General features: G+C 42.5%; 1 protein-coding gene across 2 annotated transcripts in view; it reads right to left on the bottom strand.

Moving 5' to 3' along the window:
• Nucleotides 1-1,783: 1,783 nt before the first annotated feature.
• The window catches only part of cntln (centlein, centrosomal protein), a 112,132-nt gene continuing 94,157 nt past the window's right edge, over nt 1,784-19,758 (bottom strand). Inside the window, exons 26-28 of one of the 2 annotated variants that reach the window (XR_007448922.1) lie at nt 17,031-17,283; nt 15,524-15,598; nt 3,260-3,316 (exon numbers count right to left, since the gene is read on the bottom strand). Coding sequence is in view for 1 of the 2 variants with exons in the window: in XM_049571394.1 (XP_049427351.1) it covers nt 3,206-3,316; nt 15,524-15,598 (186 nt within the window). In the remaining variant the exon portion in view is untranslated. Of the gene's footprint in view, nt 3,317-15,523; nt 15,599-17,030; nt 17,284-19,758 lie in introns of both variants that reach the window. The other variant, XM_049571394.1, reaches the window with a different exon arrangement.

Here is a 19,758-nt window from a genome sequence, read left to right as displayed (position 1 = left end):
GTGGGCTACCCGCCTTCCCACCCAAGTGGCACGCACTCACACCAGACTGAAGGAACTTAAAAGTACCACGGAGAAGCCTTGGGACACACACACACACACACACAAGACAAACACACACAAACACAAATCATCGATCGACCCCAAAGTCAACCCGTGACCCTGACCTCCTCTACCCCTCCAGGAACAATCTCCTGCAGGAATCCATGGAAAGAAAAAAAAACACAAGAAAGTTGGATTTAAAAAGAAGTCGGGGTGAGTGAGAGAATGAGAGATAAAGACAGAGGAGGAAAAAAATGACACCAAGTTGATTGTGTTGGAATGAATAAAAGGGGATGGGAGGAAAACTTTGCATTTGGAACTACTGATCAAAGTAATTCCCACAGGAAACCTCTCTTAATGAGAGCTGTACAAGAAAAGAAGGGTGGAAGACGAGGAGAGAGTGAAAGAGAAGAAAAGAGGGGTATGGCACGCCATTCCTACGCAGAAAATAAAGAGATGAATCATATACAGCGCCTAGTGGAAGACACGGGTGTGTGTGTATGTGTGTGTGTGTGTGTTGGGGGGGGTTTGAAGGGTGTTTTCAAGATCGTTTTAACGTCTTCACTGAGGGAGCGTCAGAGGCAAGGCCAGGTTAATTAAACCCAAGGGAGTACCAGCTGAGGGGGCCCGCATTTGAATATGTCACAGAAATAGCACGAGTGTGTCAGCCGAGGCCGGGGCTCGGCAAGCAAACATGTTGACTATGCATTACACGCTAAAAGGAAGAGAGAGAAATAGAGACAGTCAGACAGCAAAGGGCGGGGGGCTCCGAGATAATTTGCGTGGCACCGATGCTTTGCTCTTCTATACCCACCGAGCCACCGGATTTCTCTGAGTTATTAATGTTTGTCATTAGCTGCGTTACCCTGGAGGACAGTGACTGGAGAAAAAAAACTGCAGAAATTTATATGGGACAAATATTGACAATAGCTGGCTCATGGGTATTGGAGAGGAAGAAAAGATGCAAACTATGTTAATGAATGGTAATTAACCACAAGGGTTTGTCTCTCCTGGATCCCAGCTAAATTGGTCCCCGAGTTGCAGCTAGAGACAGTCCTGGCCTAATCCTTTATTATAAAAAGATAAAGGAAAACGACATCATTAGCATATATTTGAGAAGGGAGGGGGGATTAAAAAGTGGAATTATTTCTTTTTAATTCCTGAACGGAGGATTCTTTACACCATTGTTAATTATACATAATAAAAAGAAAGAGGGAAAGTGGTGAAGAGGAAAACAAAAGCTAGGAGAGGTATAGAAAGGAGTAAAAAAAAAAAAAAAAAAAGGATGACTTGAAGGGAGGAGTGTGTGGTCTCTTGTGTAGGATGCCAACTCAAGGACAGAGGAGACCAGGATCACGGTTTAATATTCAAAATGAATAAAAGAGTGGGAGGAAGAGGGAAGCAGATAAAAGGGGTTGGAGGTAGTTATGTCAAGGATGTAACCACTCCTCTAATACACCCCTGTGCTGTGCCGTGTGTGTGTGTGCTCATGTGGACCCTTGTTAATGATGTCAACAGCAGGGGTCACTTGTTACAGACAGGAACCATGCCAACAGTCAGCTGTCAATCATGAGAGAGGTGTGAGAACCCTGCTGCCCACCAGAGCATCCTCAGTCACCATCGCACGCAGACTGACAGTCCTTTGAAATGCGGGAAAACATACAACAGAACATTTAGAAACCATGAAATTTACAACAACAATGCAGTTTCTGAGGAGCAAAATATAGGCAAAAATATGGGAAATTGTTTTTTATTAAGAAATTTAGAAAAGGTTTTCAAAAGATACTCATTAAAATGTAACATCATTACCAAATAAATTATAAAAAGAACAAATACTGACAGAGTTGAAGCTGTAACACATTTTAAACACCCAAAAACAAAGATAATTTCCTTCATAAAATAAATACTTGCAGTGAATTTGATGGATAAAACTCAGCGGGCTTCAGTTGATGACTATGTTCACATGCACTTAATATTCCGTTTTTTGCCCTTATTCCAAAAAAGACAATTTTCCTACTGAGCTGTTGACATGGCTGATCAAAATGAATATTTCACTAATAGTCTTGTTTACGTGCAAGCGTGCATACTCTGATTGACATGCCCAAACATGACGACTGGAGCAGCTTGTGCCATTTTGTTTTTTTGTGTCAAAACAGGATTTTTGAAAACGTTTTCAACCAGTGGCACACTCGCTGGACCGTGCAAACACAGCCTCCATCTTTCTTTCCTTTGACCAGCTTTTTGGAAAGATCGACGTTGCCACATTTGTGCATATCTAAATACCTAATGATATCCAAGTCTTTTACAAAGTCTACAAGTAGGTGTGTTTCTTCCTCTGATCAGAAATGTGGGCTTTTCTTTTTGGGCATACATCTACTCTTGCAAACTGTTTTGCAAACATCGCAAATCGCAAATCATCGCAAATTCAGAACAAGCTGTATACATGTCCAAAGAATGCACATAAAACACGAATAATACCATCATATCCCACATTCAAATCTGAAAATGCAACATTTGGAAAAAGTCCTAATTTGGAATATGCTGTTGACATGACCACATCAAATTCAAAATATTCTTATATTTAAAAAAAGCAGAATATTAGTATGCATGTAAATGTAGTCACTGAATATGTTCTCTATGAGCAGTGTGGTATCAGATATGAAAAATGGATCTAAGCTCTCTGAATATTCTGGTCTGTGCTGCACTCTTGACTTTCTCAAAGTGTCGACTTGGCATCGCTAGGTCAAGTCCCTGCACCCTAAGGTCCTCCAGGTGCCAAATAAATTAGGGGGGAGAGGTAAAAGAGAGCAAAAAAACTAACTTAAATATTAGCGTAAGCATTTGCCTTATCACCCCAGGTCTGCGTTCAGAGTGGGGGGAGAGTGGCTCCACTGTAAATTAGCTTGGCGCTAAAGGGCCCTGTCTGATAGACATAGTGCACTGAGTGCTAACACAGATGTCGAGGGCTCATTTACAAAAGCCGGGCTGCTGTGTTGAGCCAGTGGCCCAGAGTGAGTCGACAGCGCTTTTCTCACAAATATTGGTTCTGCTGCCCCGGCTCAGCTTGGCTCAGCCCAGCTCCCACTGAGTAGGTACCGGGGAGGGAGTGAAGAAGGGAGGGAGAAAAAGAAGAGGATGACAGTTTTCCCAGCCTCAGCCCAGGGAGTCAGGCTTTTTCGCTGACTGGTGTTGCGAGCGTGGCCAGCTCTTCTGTCAGCACTTTCCTCTCCTTCATCTTCACGCGCACAGCCTCCATTAGCTGGCCGGCAGAGGGGATCTGCAGGGGAGGGGAGGGATAGAAAAAGGGTGTGGGGGCGGTGGTAGAAGGGGTTAGAGAAAATGAGGAAAACACACAAATGCACAAGTATTAAAAAAAAAAAAAAGCTCAGATTTTTGACACCTGGCAGCTTTTCAGAGAGCCTGTGTGCTGTTTTGTGCAACAACAGAACCTCAGATGGGGCCTGAGGACTTGTGAAACTTTTGAGGGACCGGCCATGTTGAGCGTTCTGACAAAGCAATTCACAAAACAGGCTACACAGCACTAGTTTCAACACCTAATCCCACGCTACTTTTTTTCCAAGCTTCCATTTTCAATCAGTGGTGAACCGTGCGATTAAAGGACAGGTTCACATTTTTGTTTTGAATTTTTGTTAATTTGGTTTCATAAATCTAATTTATAGTTCTATTAGACTGCAGCTGTAATGCTCCATTAATACAGGTGCGTGCCTCGCTTTGTGTGCAGCAAGCAGGGGAGCAAACAGTTTTTAGACTGCAGTGAAAATATTTTTTAAAAGGCAAACGCCAACAAATATGGGTCGAAGCAGAATATTTTGTAAGATAAAAATATGTTGTGAATTTTGAATGATTACATCCATCTGTTTCAATAAAGTTTGGCATCTGGAATTTTACAATGCTCTGGAGTTACTGGAAACGTTTGGATCACACCAGTCAGAAACAATCCTACACAGCCATTAGTACAACACAATATAATATTAGTGTAGCATTCTTACTTTTATTTAGAATTCGTATCACATTAATGATGCTTCGAAGCCTCAAACCATTTACCACAGCCTTAATTTTATCCCTCATCTTACACTGGAATCATGTCAGAAAGGCCAACATGAACATGAGGAATTATCCCAGCATCCAAAAACTCAGAACATATGGGCATGTTAGTAGTGTGTTATGATAGACTTGAAAAAATGCGAAACTATTCATTAAGCACAGGAAAATGGCAACTATAGCCTTTTTTTTTCTTGTTGGGACTGAAGACACTAGAGCTGGGGGATATAATTTTTAGATGCACTGCCATCTAAATGTTTTCTAATAACCTGATGTTGATGAAATGAAAGAAGCCGAACTCAGTGGCGAGGGCAGTGCAGCACCTGAACAGTCTACCGCACAGCACATGCTAAAGTTAACTTCAAATTAATCTTTACAAAAGGCAGCGACTGGAAACAAGTTTTAATTTGGTATCTACATAACTATATTTGTGAGGTGAACGTCAAGTAGTAGAAAGTAAATACTTTCTATGCCACCACTCAGAGACTAACGTTAACAAAGAGGAGCAGCCTTCAGCACATAAACAAATGAGATCCTCCTCAGAGAAGCTGCTCTCTGCTGCTGGAGACATCAATACCAACACAGTGGATCATGCTGCCTCCCCCTTATTTTGTTATCGTCATACAGGCAGAAGAGTGTGAGGTGCTTTCAAATCAATTAATTCATGAATTAATGCATTTAATCTTTTAAAATAAAAAGGCTTCTGACCATTTGTTACGCAACAGTATATGAATTAACTATTTCAAGTAAAATATTACAGTATATAAAGGTTGGACGCTACGCCGGCATAAATATCTCATAGTGGATAACTAATGTGAGCAACTGCAGATAGATACAATCTGACTAGTTTAAAAGTTGGGTCTGGATGCATTGTGGCTATAAGGTTGAATAAAAAAGGGACCTGTACAACAGCCACATGGTTCCAGGTTAATTCATCTGTTTAATATGGATCACTACAAGTAGACTATGCTGTTTTAAAAGTAGTCACAGTGAGAAAAATATATGTACAGACATCAAACATTTTGATTCATCATGATGCATCGATAATCGTTTTGTCATCAACTCATTGCCCTCTAAATTGTAATCCAATCATATTGTGAAGTGCCTGGAGATTCCCACCCCTAGAAGACACTTTTCAGCAGACGCTCCTCTAGGCATAATTGAAACATCACCAGCATCGCAGGGGACATGTACAGCATTGTGCTTTTACTTATGATGGAAATGTAAGAGGATGAGAACTGATGTCCAGTTAATCATACAGGATCACAAGGGTTGCGTATGAAGGAACTACATGTGTTTGCTTAGTTGTTGTCGTGGAAACGATGGGAAAGTGAAAATAAAGAGGTGGGCAGGCTTCTCCTCAGAGCTCCGGCTAATTTTGTTTTTCCTCCGAATCGACACAAGGATTTTATGGTCATTAGGGCGCCTGATCAAAGGCAGGCATTCATACTGTATCACCCATAAATATTCACTTCAAGTTATGTGCAGCCTTTTACAAGCACCCTTTTCAAGCAGGGGAAACAAATTCATTCCCTGAGCAAATTTTCTAAGTCACATGGCATGAGATGAGAAATGGACTGGCCGAGTTGAAAATAGTGGCTTCGATATCATTAAGTGTTTGACTTTTTATCTCTTAAAAGAGAATGTGAAAACATAAGCTATTGAACCATACACACAGAAAACAGGCTGACTGAAGTCTGAAGTGCTGTAACAAACTTTGCTGAATAACATCTGCATCGGGGAATACAAGGTAGCATTGCTTTGAAGTGATCAACACAAACACACAACACATATTGGAATTAGTTCTGCAGCTGACATGTTTTAAGAACACGACAAAGGACGCTGATGAGATTTCAAACTCATCAATATCCGATACGTCTGGAGAGTGAGAGCCTCAAACTCACGTACAAAAACACACACAGTCCCCTGCCCCTCGACACCTCTCTCCTCTTCATTAAAGGTAACAGGAGCAGGGAAGACAAGACCCCATGTGCTTGGAAGTGTGTGTGTGCACGCAATTGAGCATATGTGCAGTGGGGAGTCAGTTCCAACGGCACTGGATGCATCAAACACACAGCGCTATTCCTCCGAGAACCACTACACTGAAGTAACTGCTGAGACATCTCCCTCTGCCTCCGTCCTCCAGGGAGGATTCACTCTCGCTGTCTCACACACACATTCACGTCGACACACACACATGCACACAATTTCCTAATCAGCTAATTGCACTTAGAGCCACTAACTATGCAAACAAACCCACTAAAATAGAGACACAGCCACAACACAAGGCTCTATGGGACAGCAAAGAGGGAGACTGGATCATTAAAAGTACCGATATGGGAATATGGGTAAACAACACTAACAGGTAAACATGATCTAGATAAACCAAACATGAGTGAAATTTAAGCCTAAATCAGATGTTAAGGCTAAAGAAACCCTACCTACTTTTAGCTCTTTTTAGCATTTTTAAGGCATTTTAAGTCTTTATTTCGGACAGCTGAGAGACTGTGGGAAAAGAGAAGGAAGAATGTTGTGGTTCATGGGCAACATCTTGACCCCTAACTACAAGCTCTTGATTTTAGGTTTTGCTGGTCAGGTCCGGAGTACGAGCTTAAACCAGTTCAGTTTTATGCAAACCAGCTGAACTGGCATTTAAGATGACGTAGCAAATCAAATAGTTGTCTGCATCAGCAGTATGATGGTGCCACAGCGCTAAATCCAACTTGTACTGCAATGGTAATGAGCAATATGACAACATGATTAACATAATATTATGTGTACATGTTTTGAAATGACTAATGGAGCCACTAGTGTCTGACAGGCTGTAAAGCAATTTACTTACAACATGAGGTCATGTTGTGTTTGTTTACTAGAAAGTTCATGTGTTTTTTTGGTTGATGAGAAAACTAAAATTGTGCCCGTATGGCAACATTTTGAATATGAGGCCAACAAAAGTGTTGCCCTAACTAGCTGTAAGCGACATGTTGTGCTGTTTTTGAGCTAGACTTTTGTAAGACATCCTATTTCTATTTCTTTCTGTTGCTCACTTTGAAAGCGCTGCAATGGACGGAGAACAGCTGATTGATAAACCTGAACTGAGTAATTTACCTTTTACTAAGCCCCGCCCCTTTGTGATGGTCCAACAAGCTGTCAGAGAGAGCATGGAGCCTACACTGTAACTAACTGCACTCCCTGATGAAATATTATCATATTTTTGGAAAACTGAAAGAGTGATTCCAGAGAGAAGCAGACAGAAGGGTCTACAGCCTGTGTTTGACGGATATATCCAGGATGTCAAACTGACTCAGCAGCAACAACAGGTTAATAAGACAAAGATAGTTAGAAGCTAAAGCCGAACTATAGGCTACAGATCACAGTGTAAAAGCGAACCACCACATCACTGCTGATCACCACACAAGACAATGAATATAAAGGGAAACGGCCACTGAGTCAAAGGCAACACCTATAGTGGTAGAATTTGGTATACCGGTGCAGTCCGGTGTTTGGGTCAGTATCACACCAGTTTAAAAATTGGTGTACACTGGCCCAACCCTACCCCTGACGACCTCCCATTTTCTTCACAAGAAATCAAAGTACAAAAACTGCCATGTATGAGTTTCACGATTCCTATGCATTTTCCATTCAAAAATTTCATCCTACTGTGGACTTCTCAGGGGATTTATCAGACCATATTTGACATCTGAGTACAAATAACTAGATGTTTATTACAGTATGTAAAATCAATGGTTTTGAAAGCCAACATGTATGTTACATTCTCAATATGTATGCTATCATGTTGCCAAATAACTGCCAGAAGACTGTAGCTAGGTGTTGTAGCTCATACAAATCAACAGTCCGTTCAGTCCACACTCCTACACATAAATTTGAGGCAGCTCTGCGTAGGAGTGGGTGCTCAGTCGCACGCCATAGTTCTTCCCTTGCTTTCAACGACATCAAGCTCACTCTGGCCCGCACTCTCTCACACAGTCATAAACATTTTGGCTGAACTGGCTGCCTGCTCCAAACACCATGAAAAACGCTTTGCTTGTATGATCAATTTATTGTTTTACAAATTCTGTGTTTTATACTTTAGAACAGAATAGAGGCAAAAGTCTGAAAACACAAATATTTTTCAACACTCTCTTTTCTTTTTTCCACACACCCACACCTGTAAATGACTAAAATCAAATTCCATACTTTTCCATACTGCCTAGGAACCCTGGATCATTCATTAAAGCTGATAAATGTCACCAGCTACAGTGAGAAAACTTTTGGTCTTGTTTGACAAATGATTCTATTGCGTTTGATAAAACACCTCTCATTCAGATTCATCTCCCTGTGTGACTCACATCAGCAGATTCTGGAAACACGTTCGCTCACAGACGGGACAAACAGGACCATCCTTTCCTTTCATCTAACTGCCACATTTGCTGGGGACCGATACCCTGCAGGATGGTTGGAGGTAAGCTGTGATGCAGCTGCTCTACTGGATCCCCTGGGCTGCTTAAGGCAGTGTTAGGAACTGGCACTAATGTTATGCTACAGTTGATTTAGCCGGGCCCCTGTCCCCTTTGGCAGAGCTAGCCAGCACCAGCGCTAAGCAACGCAGCCGCTGTTTTGCAAGAGGCCCTGTCCCCTATGGCAACACTGAAAAAGCTACTGTAGCATTAAGCCATGCTAACTCACATCCATTACTATTCAACAGGCCCTGCAGAGCAGACCTTTTGTCTAGATGTGATTTCATGAACATGTTTCAGAAGTGAACTGACATGTAAAGCCACTGACACTGACAAGTGTGTGCGTAAGAGAAGCTGAATGTGTGTGTGTGTGTGTGTGTGTGTGTGTGAAAAGAAGAACAAGGGCTGCAAGCAAAAGGTGTTTTTATGAGCCAATTAAATGACATTGCTATTCTACAGCCTGGGGCACACCTCAAGGCAAGGAGCAGCTCAAAGTTGCAGCACTCCAGTGACCATTGTCTGGTAGTGGCATTACACACATCAACTTTTTTTTTTTTCCTTAAAAGATCGATCATTCCAGCTCTTTTGTCTTCTCCCTCGGAACGGGTTAGCGCAATTATTTCCAAGGGCCCAATTTGTGAGTGGTTGTAAAGATTGTGTCAGACTGCTGGATATCTAAATGAGTCAGAATGAGGAGGGAGGGGGAATCACAGAGCCTAAGAGAGATATAAGGGGGTACATCATCCAAAATTCCACATGTGCTTAGCATATTACAACTGAGTGATCTTTCTCAGTCATTCACTAGTTTACCACTTTACCAATTTAACTCTAATAGCCATGCACAATTAGACAGATGTTGCTGCTTTATTTAACCAGGATTTTCGACAAAAGAAGACATTTGTGTCCTTCAAAAGTCCTTCAGTCAACCTGTAACAACAGCATACCTTACAGTTGTACAGTGTTTATGTATACTGTAGAAAACAAGAAGGAACACTACAGTTTTTACACTAATTTTATAATAACCGTAAAAAGTAAGGTTTCAGATCTGACTGGTATGACAGGAGCATTTTCAAAGTAATGAAGTACTCTTGCTATAAATCTTTGTCCCTGGCTGAGCCGTCTCCAATCTAGGCCACTGTTCAAGGTAAGGGAGAAGTAGTTACAGTAGTTTTATCACAGAGGGGAAAAAACAGCTCTTTGATCTTTGATCTTCTCACTTTTGTTTGAAAATCAAATTTATCAAACGGGGGAATAACAACAACAACAGCATGATAAATAGATTAAAAAAAAAAAAGCCCAAGCACAAAGGCACCACACTAAAAAGTCTTGCATTTGATTATCTCCGATAATGAATATGTCACATTTGCAAAGAGGGGCTCAGGTAAGGAAATCACTAACGCACCGACAAGCCTATTCTCTCCCTCTCCTTCATAATTACCTACCCCTGCAGTGGAGCAGATCCCTCTCTTTTCTCCCCTTTAGGTCACTAGAGACTGATATGAAAGGGAATTGGACACTTGGGGCCACAAATACTGTAATTAAAAATCTCTCCTTTTCTTGATACGTTGTTTGGAAACATCATTTCAGTGCGCAACATGCATTTGTTAGGGATCTGACCTAAATACACCCTAGATTAAACACAGGAAAGCACCGGGTCTTTGTTTCAGGTTCCTACTCATTAGGTGTGAAAATGAGGTGATACAGGCACGACTGGGGTATAAATATAGAAAGGTGATATCCATACAAAACAGATGCAACCTTTAGGTAGAATTCAGCAATCAAGAACACAACCCGTGATTAACAGTATGGCTCATTGGCTGAGGTAATGTACTGGGGAGCAGTAACAATCAACAAAAGTGGCTGTGCCTGCAGCAACCTGTCACACAAAAACAAGAAGGTGCTGAGAAATGTTGCCCTTCAATATTTGCTTACTGACATGGAGGAATCTAACACATCCAGCCATCTATTCAACGACTTTCATCATTAACTCTCTTCCTGTGTTAACTTAAAGAGTGGAAGTCCAATGTGCGCCAAAGGATGACCCTCGGGTACAATCACACTGGCAGTAAACTTAAAGCTCCAAATTAGCATCATGACTCAAGATTAATACTATTCACCGGGCCTATTTCGACTGATCTGCTGAAATGTGTTGTTTGATATATTGTAGCCTGCCTGTTTAAGTAATCATCCCAACAGTTAAAGGTCCAGTGTGTAGGATTTAGGGCGGTATATTGGCAGAAATGGAATATAATAACTATGTTTTCTTTAGTGTATAATCACCTGAAAATAATAATCTTTGTGTTTTTGTTATCTTAGAATGAGCTGTTTATATCCACATAGGGAGCTGTTCCTTGTCCACAGGGTCCGCCATGGTGTACTGCCATGTTTCAAAGTAGCTCAGAATGGACAAACCAAACACTGGCTCTAGATATGGTCATTCGTGTTTCGTGTCAGATACCTCAGGTAGCAGCCCCACTGGAAAGAGCAGCAGTGGAAAAACAGATTTTTGTAACGTGAAACTGCTTTATTCAGTGTTTTTAGTCGTTCACAACACCAAGTCTTTTTTTTTGGGAGAGGAAGAGACCTCTGCAGATAATTTGGTTCTTGGATCTGGATGTTAAGTTATCAGAGTAAAAAACTGAGCACACCTTAGCAGGTGCTTAATGCGAAACTACTTTATTCTGTGTTTTTACCCGTTTAAATCAATGAGTCTGTTTGTTTTCGAGGGTGGAGACCTCTGTGGATAACTCAGCTAACAGTAAAAACCTCCTGATCAGTGAACACTGAAGGAATTCCAGCTGGAAAAAGTTTCAGCTGGTTGTGATCTTCAATCCTCACCACTAGATGCCACTATAACCCCTAAATCTTACACACTGCTCCTGTAAGTAATGACCCAACAGTCTAATAGCTAAGGAACAGCACCAAAAAGCTGCAGCTGCTGTTTCTATTTATGTGAAATACAAGTTGAATGTACCAAATAAGTCACAGTGCGCTCTGGTATTAACAACTCTAACACCAATCTCCTCCTGGGATCCCCCCTCCTCGTCCCTGCCACTGTTCCAGTGACATATTTACAGTACAAAGGCTTGGGCTCGAGTCCCCTCCACACACATACAAACGCACTTACAGAGACAGAAAAAGAGTGGCTGATTTAATTAGCTCAATCATTAAATGAGGCTTAATTAGAGTCACTTTCCTTCAGAGGGAAGTGTGGGACTCAGAGCTGTTCCTTGTCATTACAGAGGCATAATGAGCCACACAACACAACACACTACCCCTCACCCTCGCAGCACCGAGAACAATAGAAAACTTTCTCACTGCATTAGCACTGTAAGGCATGGAGCCTTTGATATGTTTAATACTGAGGGTTAATGATGTAATGCCCTGTGGAACTGCCAACACGGTGTGAAGCTTTGACAAGAAGTGACATGAATAAAGTCTGTTATTTAACTTTAGATAAATGATGCCATTAACATCGCAGCAATAAGCTACAGCACCCCCTCCCCAAAGTTCAATAAGGGTTTGAAATTACAGGAAAAATCTCAGCCCTGTAGTCCATCCATAAATGCCTTTGATGTTTTATAACAAGTCCAGTCCAGATTGGTCCGGCCTGCCTCTACTACTGTCTTAATGTAATGTTCACCTGCTTGTTATAGTTTGGAGGCTGATAAGAAGTGATGCTTGTACGTCTCCCTTGGGTGTGATAGTGAAGTAAATATTAGCAGGCCCTCAGCGCCACCCCATACCAGTAAACCAAACCACTGTCCTCTCGTAAAGAAATCAACAGAGTCAATGACTTTTTAAATGTTATTATGCTGTCATGAGGCTTGAGATGGGTATGTGTGTGTACAAAATGAGTCTGAAAAATGATCTGGAGGGAACGCGTGTGTTTGCATGCATGTGCGCACGCTTGCATGCACATGCTCCTCCTGTTCATTATTGGCCAGCAGCAGAAGCCAGTCATTTCCCTGTCTTCATAAAGACTTGGCCCATTAAATTCTACCTCCAGTCAATAATTAGGACTCCACAAATAAACCAAAGGCAATTAAATCAATGCTTCCCCGGGCCGGTGCCTGGACCCCATGGCCCACATGGACACTCCATCTTCTCTGCTGGCCTTATTCATGGTGGGTTGCGGTGGAACCATACAGTACACCCCCTGGCCTGCTCATGATTATTAGATAGCACCGTCCCTCGATCCTGGCTATGGAGCGCCGCTTATGGTGGCTCTCCACTGAGAGGTGTAGGGTTTGATTTCATTAACTCACCAGTGGAGGTGAGAGACGAGGAAATGAATGCAATGTTTCATTTGGTTTTGAGTGGACGTGTGGGGCAGCGGTGAGGGGGCTCCAGAAATCTATGCCACTTCTTCGGCGTGAAGGGAGCGGTAACTCAACACATGCACGTCACGTATCTCCATGCCTGCAACACACTATTTGCCGCTGTGTTACGGATGTGTCTCTTTCTTGTTATGTTGACATGTGGCAGTGCAACGACAGTGCCGGCGAACAATGGCCCACACACAGAGACACAGATGCACACATACATACCACTTCTCAGCTTTTTCACATCTGCACACACACAGAGTGAGTGATGGGTTTGCTATTGACAGGGCCACTGAGATAATAAAGTGCTGTCCCACTGGCAGCTCCATTAGGCACTGACAGTGACAAGATGAGGCTGTCGTGTGAGTGCACATGCACGCAGGAACACGTACACGTACCCAGACATACACGCGCAGATGGACACATCCTCATCCTCTTTCAGTGACAGCTAGCCAGTTAAGGACATGGATCTCTCTCTCATCTTTCCTTTCACTGGGTCTATTTCTGTCTCTGTGTCTTTTTATCTGAAGAAGTGTGTGTGAGTGCAGCTTCGGGGGTAAGATCATATCACTATTAGGGGAGTGTGTTATTAGTGTCACAGGCAGGGTGACAGGCCAGGCCATTCCACTTCACAGATGTTCTGCTTGGTGAGCCTTTCATAAGCTATGACAGAAAGTAGAAAGGAAGAGGGGGTACAGTGTGACAGTTCTTGAAGTGTATTCCCTCACTAAGAAAATGCTCGCTTCTTGGCATCAGCGGACACGTGTGGTAGAGGCACTTTATCATAGCGGTCTTCAAGACATCAAATTAGGAGATCTACCTTAATTAACCAACAGACAGGCGCTAAAAGCATCTTCATAGACTCTTCCCGCGGTCTGTTAGTATGTGAGATGTCACACCAGCCTTTCAGCAAAAAGAGAAATACGAGAGACACATGCAGAAGGAGAGTCTAATGTCCCCCTGATACGACAGTACGCTTCTGAAAACCAGACGAGAGGAAACCGCAAGATGGAGAGAAGAGGAAAAATTAGAAATAAATAAATAGACAAAAAACAGAACAAGATGGACTTGAAAGGGGATAGAAAAAGTCTGTTGCAGTGAGGGGGGATGACTGCGGTGGTCCCAGCGGTCCCCACAGAGACCTAGGGGCGAGTCTCAGCCTTGTCATACTCCACTCTTTTCCTCCTCCACTCCCCACACCAGCTACTCCACTCCCTCCCCCTTCCACCACCCCTGTTCTGCCCACGGAAAACGTCGATAGCAGGCTGCCAGTGCCGAGGTCTCTGGTGGACACTAGCTCATTCTCCCGGCATCGACAGGCCCGCCAAATCAATATTTAGTTCCCCACTAACAAGCTGCCTCGGGGTCTGAGCCAGAGAGAGAGAGAGAAGGAGAGAGAGGGAGAGAGAGGAATGCAGGACAGTGGAGGATGGCAGAGAGAGACAGAGAACAGGGACTGAGAGCTGTCCAGCTAGAAGGGAAAAACATGGATTTGGTAGTGTTGTGTGTGTGTGTTAGTGTGGGAGGGGTAGAGGAAGGTGGAAAGGTCAGGAGAAGATCTGGGGAACAAGAGAACAGTGTCTGGTGTGTGTCGTGGTGCGGAGGCGACGCATGAGTGCCTGCGGCAGCCGCTGACAAGAACACAGACAAGACACACATACACACAGTCGACACTCTCAATCATACACATATCACAGCGAGCAGACGTTGACAGCACTCGAGTAAAGCTCCAGCAGAGCACTCACAGATGAGTGGCTGTGCACACAAAGACTCTCTCTCTCACACACACACACACTCACACACGCAGAGTGAGGATGTAGTTGCTTTTCTTTGTTTTATCTTTTGCATCATTGTTTTGTTTTTTTTTTTCGGTGCCTCGAGCAGGACACATTGGGGTGGGTAATAAAAATTCATCCTTCATTTACTGTATTTAGGTGAAACTGGTGCCCTCAAAATATTTAGCATCAGGTATTCAAACAAAAAAAAAGTCAAACCATAACTGACATCCAAAATAAGTGCAAGTGCACTAAAGATATGTCGAAAACCCCCTTGGCCTTGTACACAAAGTAACACCATCATTCAATCCTTAAATGGAAATGAAACTTAAATTAATTATTCTTAAACTAAATTATCAAACCAGAAAGTCAATATATCACAAAATATCTATTTTTCAGGTGATGCTCTTTAATACTTAAACATTTACTTTGGTAATAATGATGGCTTTTAACAATACTGTAGTTTATTCCGAGATAAACCGAAGCATCCGACCATTTGTAAAATAAACAAGAGAAACCACTAATTACAAAATATAATAACAATCAAGAATAACTCATAATTCAATTCATATTAATAAAAACATTCATTTTTTTATTCATCTTATTAATTAATTAATTTGTAGTTTTTTAATAAAGTACCACTCTGCTTCATTTAAATGTATTTTTGTGACCATTAAAAAAGAAAAACTTCCTAATTTTCCTTTTGACACTCCAGACTGCAGTCATTCTACAAATCTACACCGTGACTAGGAGACGTGCTAGGCCAGAAATTTATTTTACATTAAAGGAAGGCTGCTAATAGCTTGTGTATGTGCAGGAATGAGTAGCTTGTATGATCATTACTGCAGATGGGTGTGAGCCTGACCTTCTGCTGGAGAATGTGGTTGAGGTGGTCGAGCCACTCCTGGTCTCTGGGACTCTCTGAACGGGCCTCTGCCCCCTGTAACACACAGAAAAAAAAAAAATACATGTATTTCAATGGCAGGATTGAACATAGACATGGAGACGGATATAACACCTTCAATAAATCCTTGGAATCTTAGCATTTATATGTGGTGGAAATTTCAAGCACATCAGACTAGAGGTACTTGATGTTTCTATAGAGAACCCGCCGCTGTATCTCTGGATTGGCCTCTGTGAGTCTCCTGCTTAAGGGCAGAACTGAAGCAGCCATCACACCAGCCAGGACCTTGAAGAAGCTCTCTGGAGACTCAGTGGCAAGGTGTGCCAGTATACGTTTGCATGCTACTCATGTATAAAGCCCTAACAGAGCGGTAGCCTTGTTACTGCTAATGAACAGAAAGGAGAGCGACTACATGGCCGTGTACACCTCAGCACTAATGCGTTACCTCTTCACTGCAAACCCCAGGTGTTGCTGCTCGAAATGATGTGACGAGCCTTGTACTGCCTCACAGGGACAGGGCGAGGGGAGTGCGGGTGGGAGGGGGAGAAAAGTGTGTGTGTGGCTGAATCTAAAAGTCCCTGCGCTTGCACACCAGTGGACCCAAAGGGCACAGTTCTGTGAAGCCTGGGACGGCAAGAGCTGTCCAAAGCCACAAGTTCACAAGGGGGCTCATGCAGACTTTATGTGGACTCTGACGGAGTCCGCTTCGGGTGCTGACTTCACCAGAGTGCGCTCTGAAAATCACCAAATGTTCATAGCAATATTAATGTGTCAGAGGGGCAGATGTTGACTCTCATCCAACTGAGAAAGGACTTTCAGCTGAGAAAATTATGAGTGATGTTAAGTCTAAGACATTCAAAGTTAAGGGGAGTGTTACGGCGCCTAGCAATCATTTTATGGTCTCTATTATTTTATCTAAAGCTGCTGACTGCACACGTTGCATAAATTACCAAAGCAAAGAAAAATTGCAAATTAAAGATACTACATGATTTTCTTCCAAACTAATTTAATTACAGATTCCAGATGTGTTTCAGTTGTAAGGCCCTTGGAGCAGAGCTGTTTTGCAGGCTGTGATGTACAGGCGTAGAGCAGCTCTGTGTAAGAGTGTGAATTCAGTTGCACGTCATACTTCTTGCCTTGCATTTGACGACATCAAGCTCAGTCTGGTCTGCACTGTTTCACACACTGGTAAACATTTTGGCTGTGCTGGATGCCTCCTCTGTAGCCATGAGAAACACTCTGCTTTGGTGAATTTATTTTTAGACATTCTGAATTTTGTATTTTCGAAAGCAGAATAGGGTCAATAGTCTGGAAACAAAAGTATTTTTTCACACTCTTTTTTCCATACTTTCCAGACTTACTGTGTAGGAAGCCTGTCTTCTGTACAAAATTAAAACAATTAAGAAAGATAAGGTGGCACAGTGCGGTGGTTAGCACTGTCACCTCACAGCAAGAGGTTCAAACCCACCAGCCAGCTGGGTCCCTTTTATGTGGAGTTGGCATGTTCTCTCTGTCAGCGTGGGTTTCCTCCAGGTTCTCCAGCTTCCTCCCACAGTCCAAAGACATGCAGGTTAGGTGAACTGGGGACTCTAAATTGCCTGTAGGTGTGAATGGTTGTCTGTCTCTTTGTGTAAGCACTGTGATTGTCTGGCGACTTGTCCAGGGTGTACCCCACCTCTCGCCCAGTATCAGCTGAGATAGGCTCCAGCCCCCCCACGGCCCTGAATAGGATAAAATTTTGGCAGTGGTTATATCCATGGCAATGAGTAAGATCTGGAGGGTTGACATTTGGATTAGGCATGTGTTTCTCCCTGGCGCTCCCCAGCTTCCTGGTACCCTCTATGTGTGATCCCTGGTGAGAGCAGTTGGTCTTGGCTAATTTCAGTCTCTGCCTAATTGTGCCTGGTGCTTGGAGTAACTGAGAAGTAAGTTGAGACCGCGGGTGGGCAGAGTGTGTGGTTATATTAGTGTGAGAGAGAGAGAAAGAGGGTGAGAGAGGGCTCCTTGTGACTACATGCCTTCAAGCCTCCCACGGGGGTGAACACGTTGTGTGAAAGAGTGCATGTGCGTGAGAGTGAGCGTGCTTGCCCACCCTTGGTAGATATATAACAAAGCACTGACCCTCCATCAAACATTAGGTGCAAAACAAACTGGCCTGGCAATTACAGCCTTATTACATCTGGATCATTAACTCCACAACAAGTTGCCGGGGGAGCCTGGAGCTGCTCGGCCCTCTCTGGTCCTCTGTTGCACGCTATGGAATGGACAGAGGCAAATAACAGTGTGCAGCATGATACATGTGTGTAAGCATGTGTGGAGTTGTTATGTTTGAGCACACTTAGACGCCTTCTTTGCATCTATATGCATACATCACATTGATTTTGTGTGTTTGTGCATGTGCTTGTGCGTTAGGGAGCAGCTGTAAGTTTCTCTATGACTTTTGAAAGCTTGGAAAATCAATTAATAAATTAAAAATACAGAAAACAAGTGAACAAATTGCTTATTCCCATGAAATAGCTGAAAACACTTGGTGCTGTACAGTCTTTAACTACAGAACCAGCTGCACAAATACCCTTGTCACAACCACATTTCTGCTCAGTAAAACACCTCAAGCAACAGCTCAGATTTCTTTGCAGGGACAAATCAACAAAACAAGACTGATGCTCTGGAGGAAAGGAAACATGCAGGCTTTGGAAAAGATGGTGGTCGTTACACGAAGGTCATCTGTTCCCAAAATTCTCCTAAAATATAACAACAACCAGGAATAATTCATTTAGAAATGTTGATACGCCTGAAATTCAAAAATTCATTGATTTCAAACCCAAGTGCAGGTGCCCTACAATGTTAAAAACCTCTGGAAATATTGTTGACAAACTGAGGAAAAGTATCTACGTTGGCAATGGAGTATTCTCATTTAAAAGTAAAACTGAAAAAGTAAAAGCAATCCCATTGAGCCCTGAGCTCTCATTCAGCACACTGGTATCGCACAACCAAGTGAATAAATGAATACACTTGCTATGTGTTGGACTTGCTGAAGACTGTTGGGACATCCTGATAACCTCATGTCACGTCTTCAAGTCCAAAGAAAAACATACAGTCTCTACAAAGGTTGTGCAAAAGCTCCGTACATTTCTTTGAGTCGAGGGAAAAGAAATCACAACTCTGAAACAAGTACCACGAAACTTCAGCTCTGTACCAAAATTTTTAATAATTTTCAACACTGTGTCAAAAATGTTTCACAAACCAGCCTCAGTTCAGATTGTGGATAGTTATATACCATGGATCCAGTCTTTGCTCACCACTAGTGAAGCCTAATCTGCACAGGATAGTTAAGGTCAGGCAGGTTTAAGTTGACCTACATCTGCATATGGATACAGACTTCCATGCAGATCTGTGACAAAAACCAGGATGGTCAGGGTGACGCCATGTTTCCACACAGTTCTGTTTTGTGTTTGTATTTTCATATAGTACATGGAGTATGCCTCCCAGTGTTCAACACAGGTTGTCATATATTTTGTAAAAAGACGTGAGACCTACTATGCATGTATCGTATATGTTACACTGCTAGCACGCTACCAATGTTAGCTAGCTTAACATGCCGTCAGACATTTCACGTTGGATAAATGTATAAATGGAGCTGTATTAGATTCATCAGTCTGTTAGCTAATTTGTTTTATGCTAACTTCCTGTGGCACAGTGCACCGTCTGTCCCAAATCTTCCGAAAAAGTTCAGTTTTCACAGCACCTTAATATGAAACAGTCATTGGCTTTTGTTTGATACCTTGTGTCTGCAAAAAATGTAGTTGCACATTTTCGATCCATTGTTAGCATAGTTAGCAAGCACTAGCTTGGAGGCCTAACTTGGCTTGTTTGCGATATCATGTGAACATCATTGTCACACTAAACGTCACGTCGAACCCTGATCCAACTCTCAAACTGTGTGGAAAAGGAATGAATAGTCAAATATTTGTATTGGACAGCCAAATCTAAATTAACTCACATAATTTTGTTTTAAGTACAACCTTTATCTGTGCAGAAGCATTCACAGAAACAGAACATTTGTTTTGGAATCTAATTCCAACATTCAAAATTACACCAACACCTATACTTAGCCTCACTGAGTGGCACAACATTTACAGTGCTCTGGTGGGTACGTGTATTGTCGACAGCGCTGTGATGTATTAATGTTCAATTAA

The sequence above is a fragment of the Epinephelus fuscoguttatus genome, linkage group LG3 (assembly GCF_011397635.1).
Source record: "Epinephelus fuscoguttatus linkage group LG3, E.fuscoguttatus.final_Chr_v1".
In the NCBI taxonomy this organism is placed as follows: domain Eukaryota; kingdom Metazoa; phylum Chordata; class Actinopteri; order Perciformes; family Serranidae; genus Epinephelus; species Epinephelus fuscoguttatus.
Note: the sequence above shows the minus strand (reverse complement) of the source record. Positions and strands in the feature narration are given on the sequence as shown.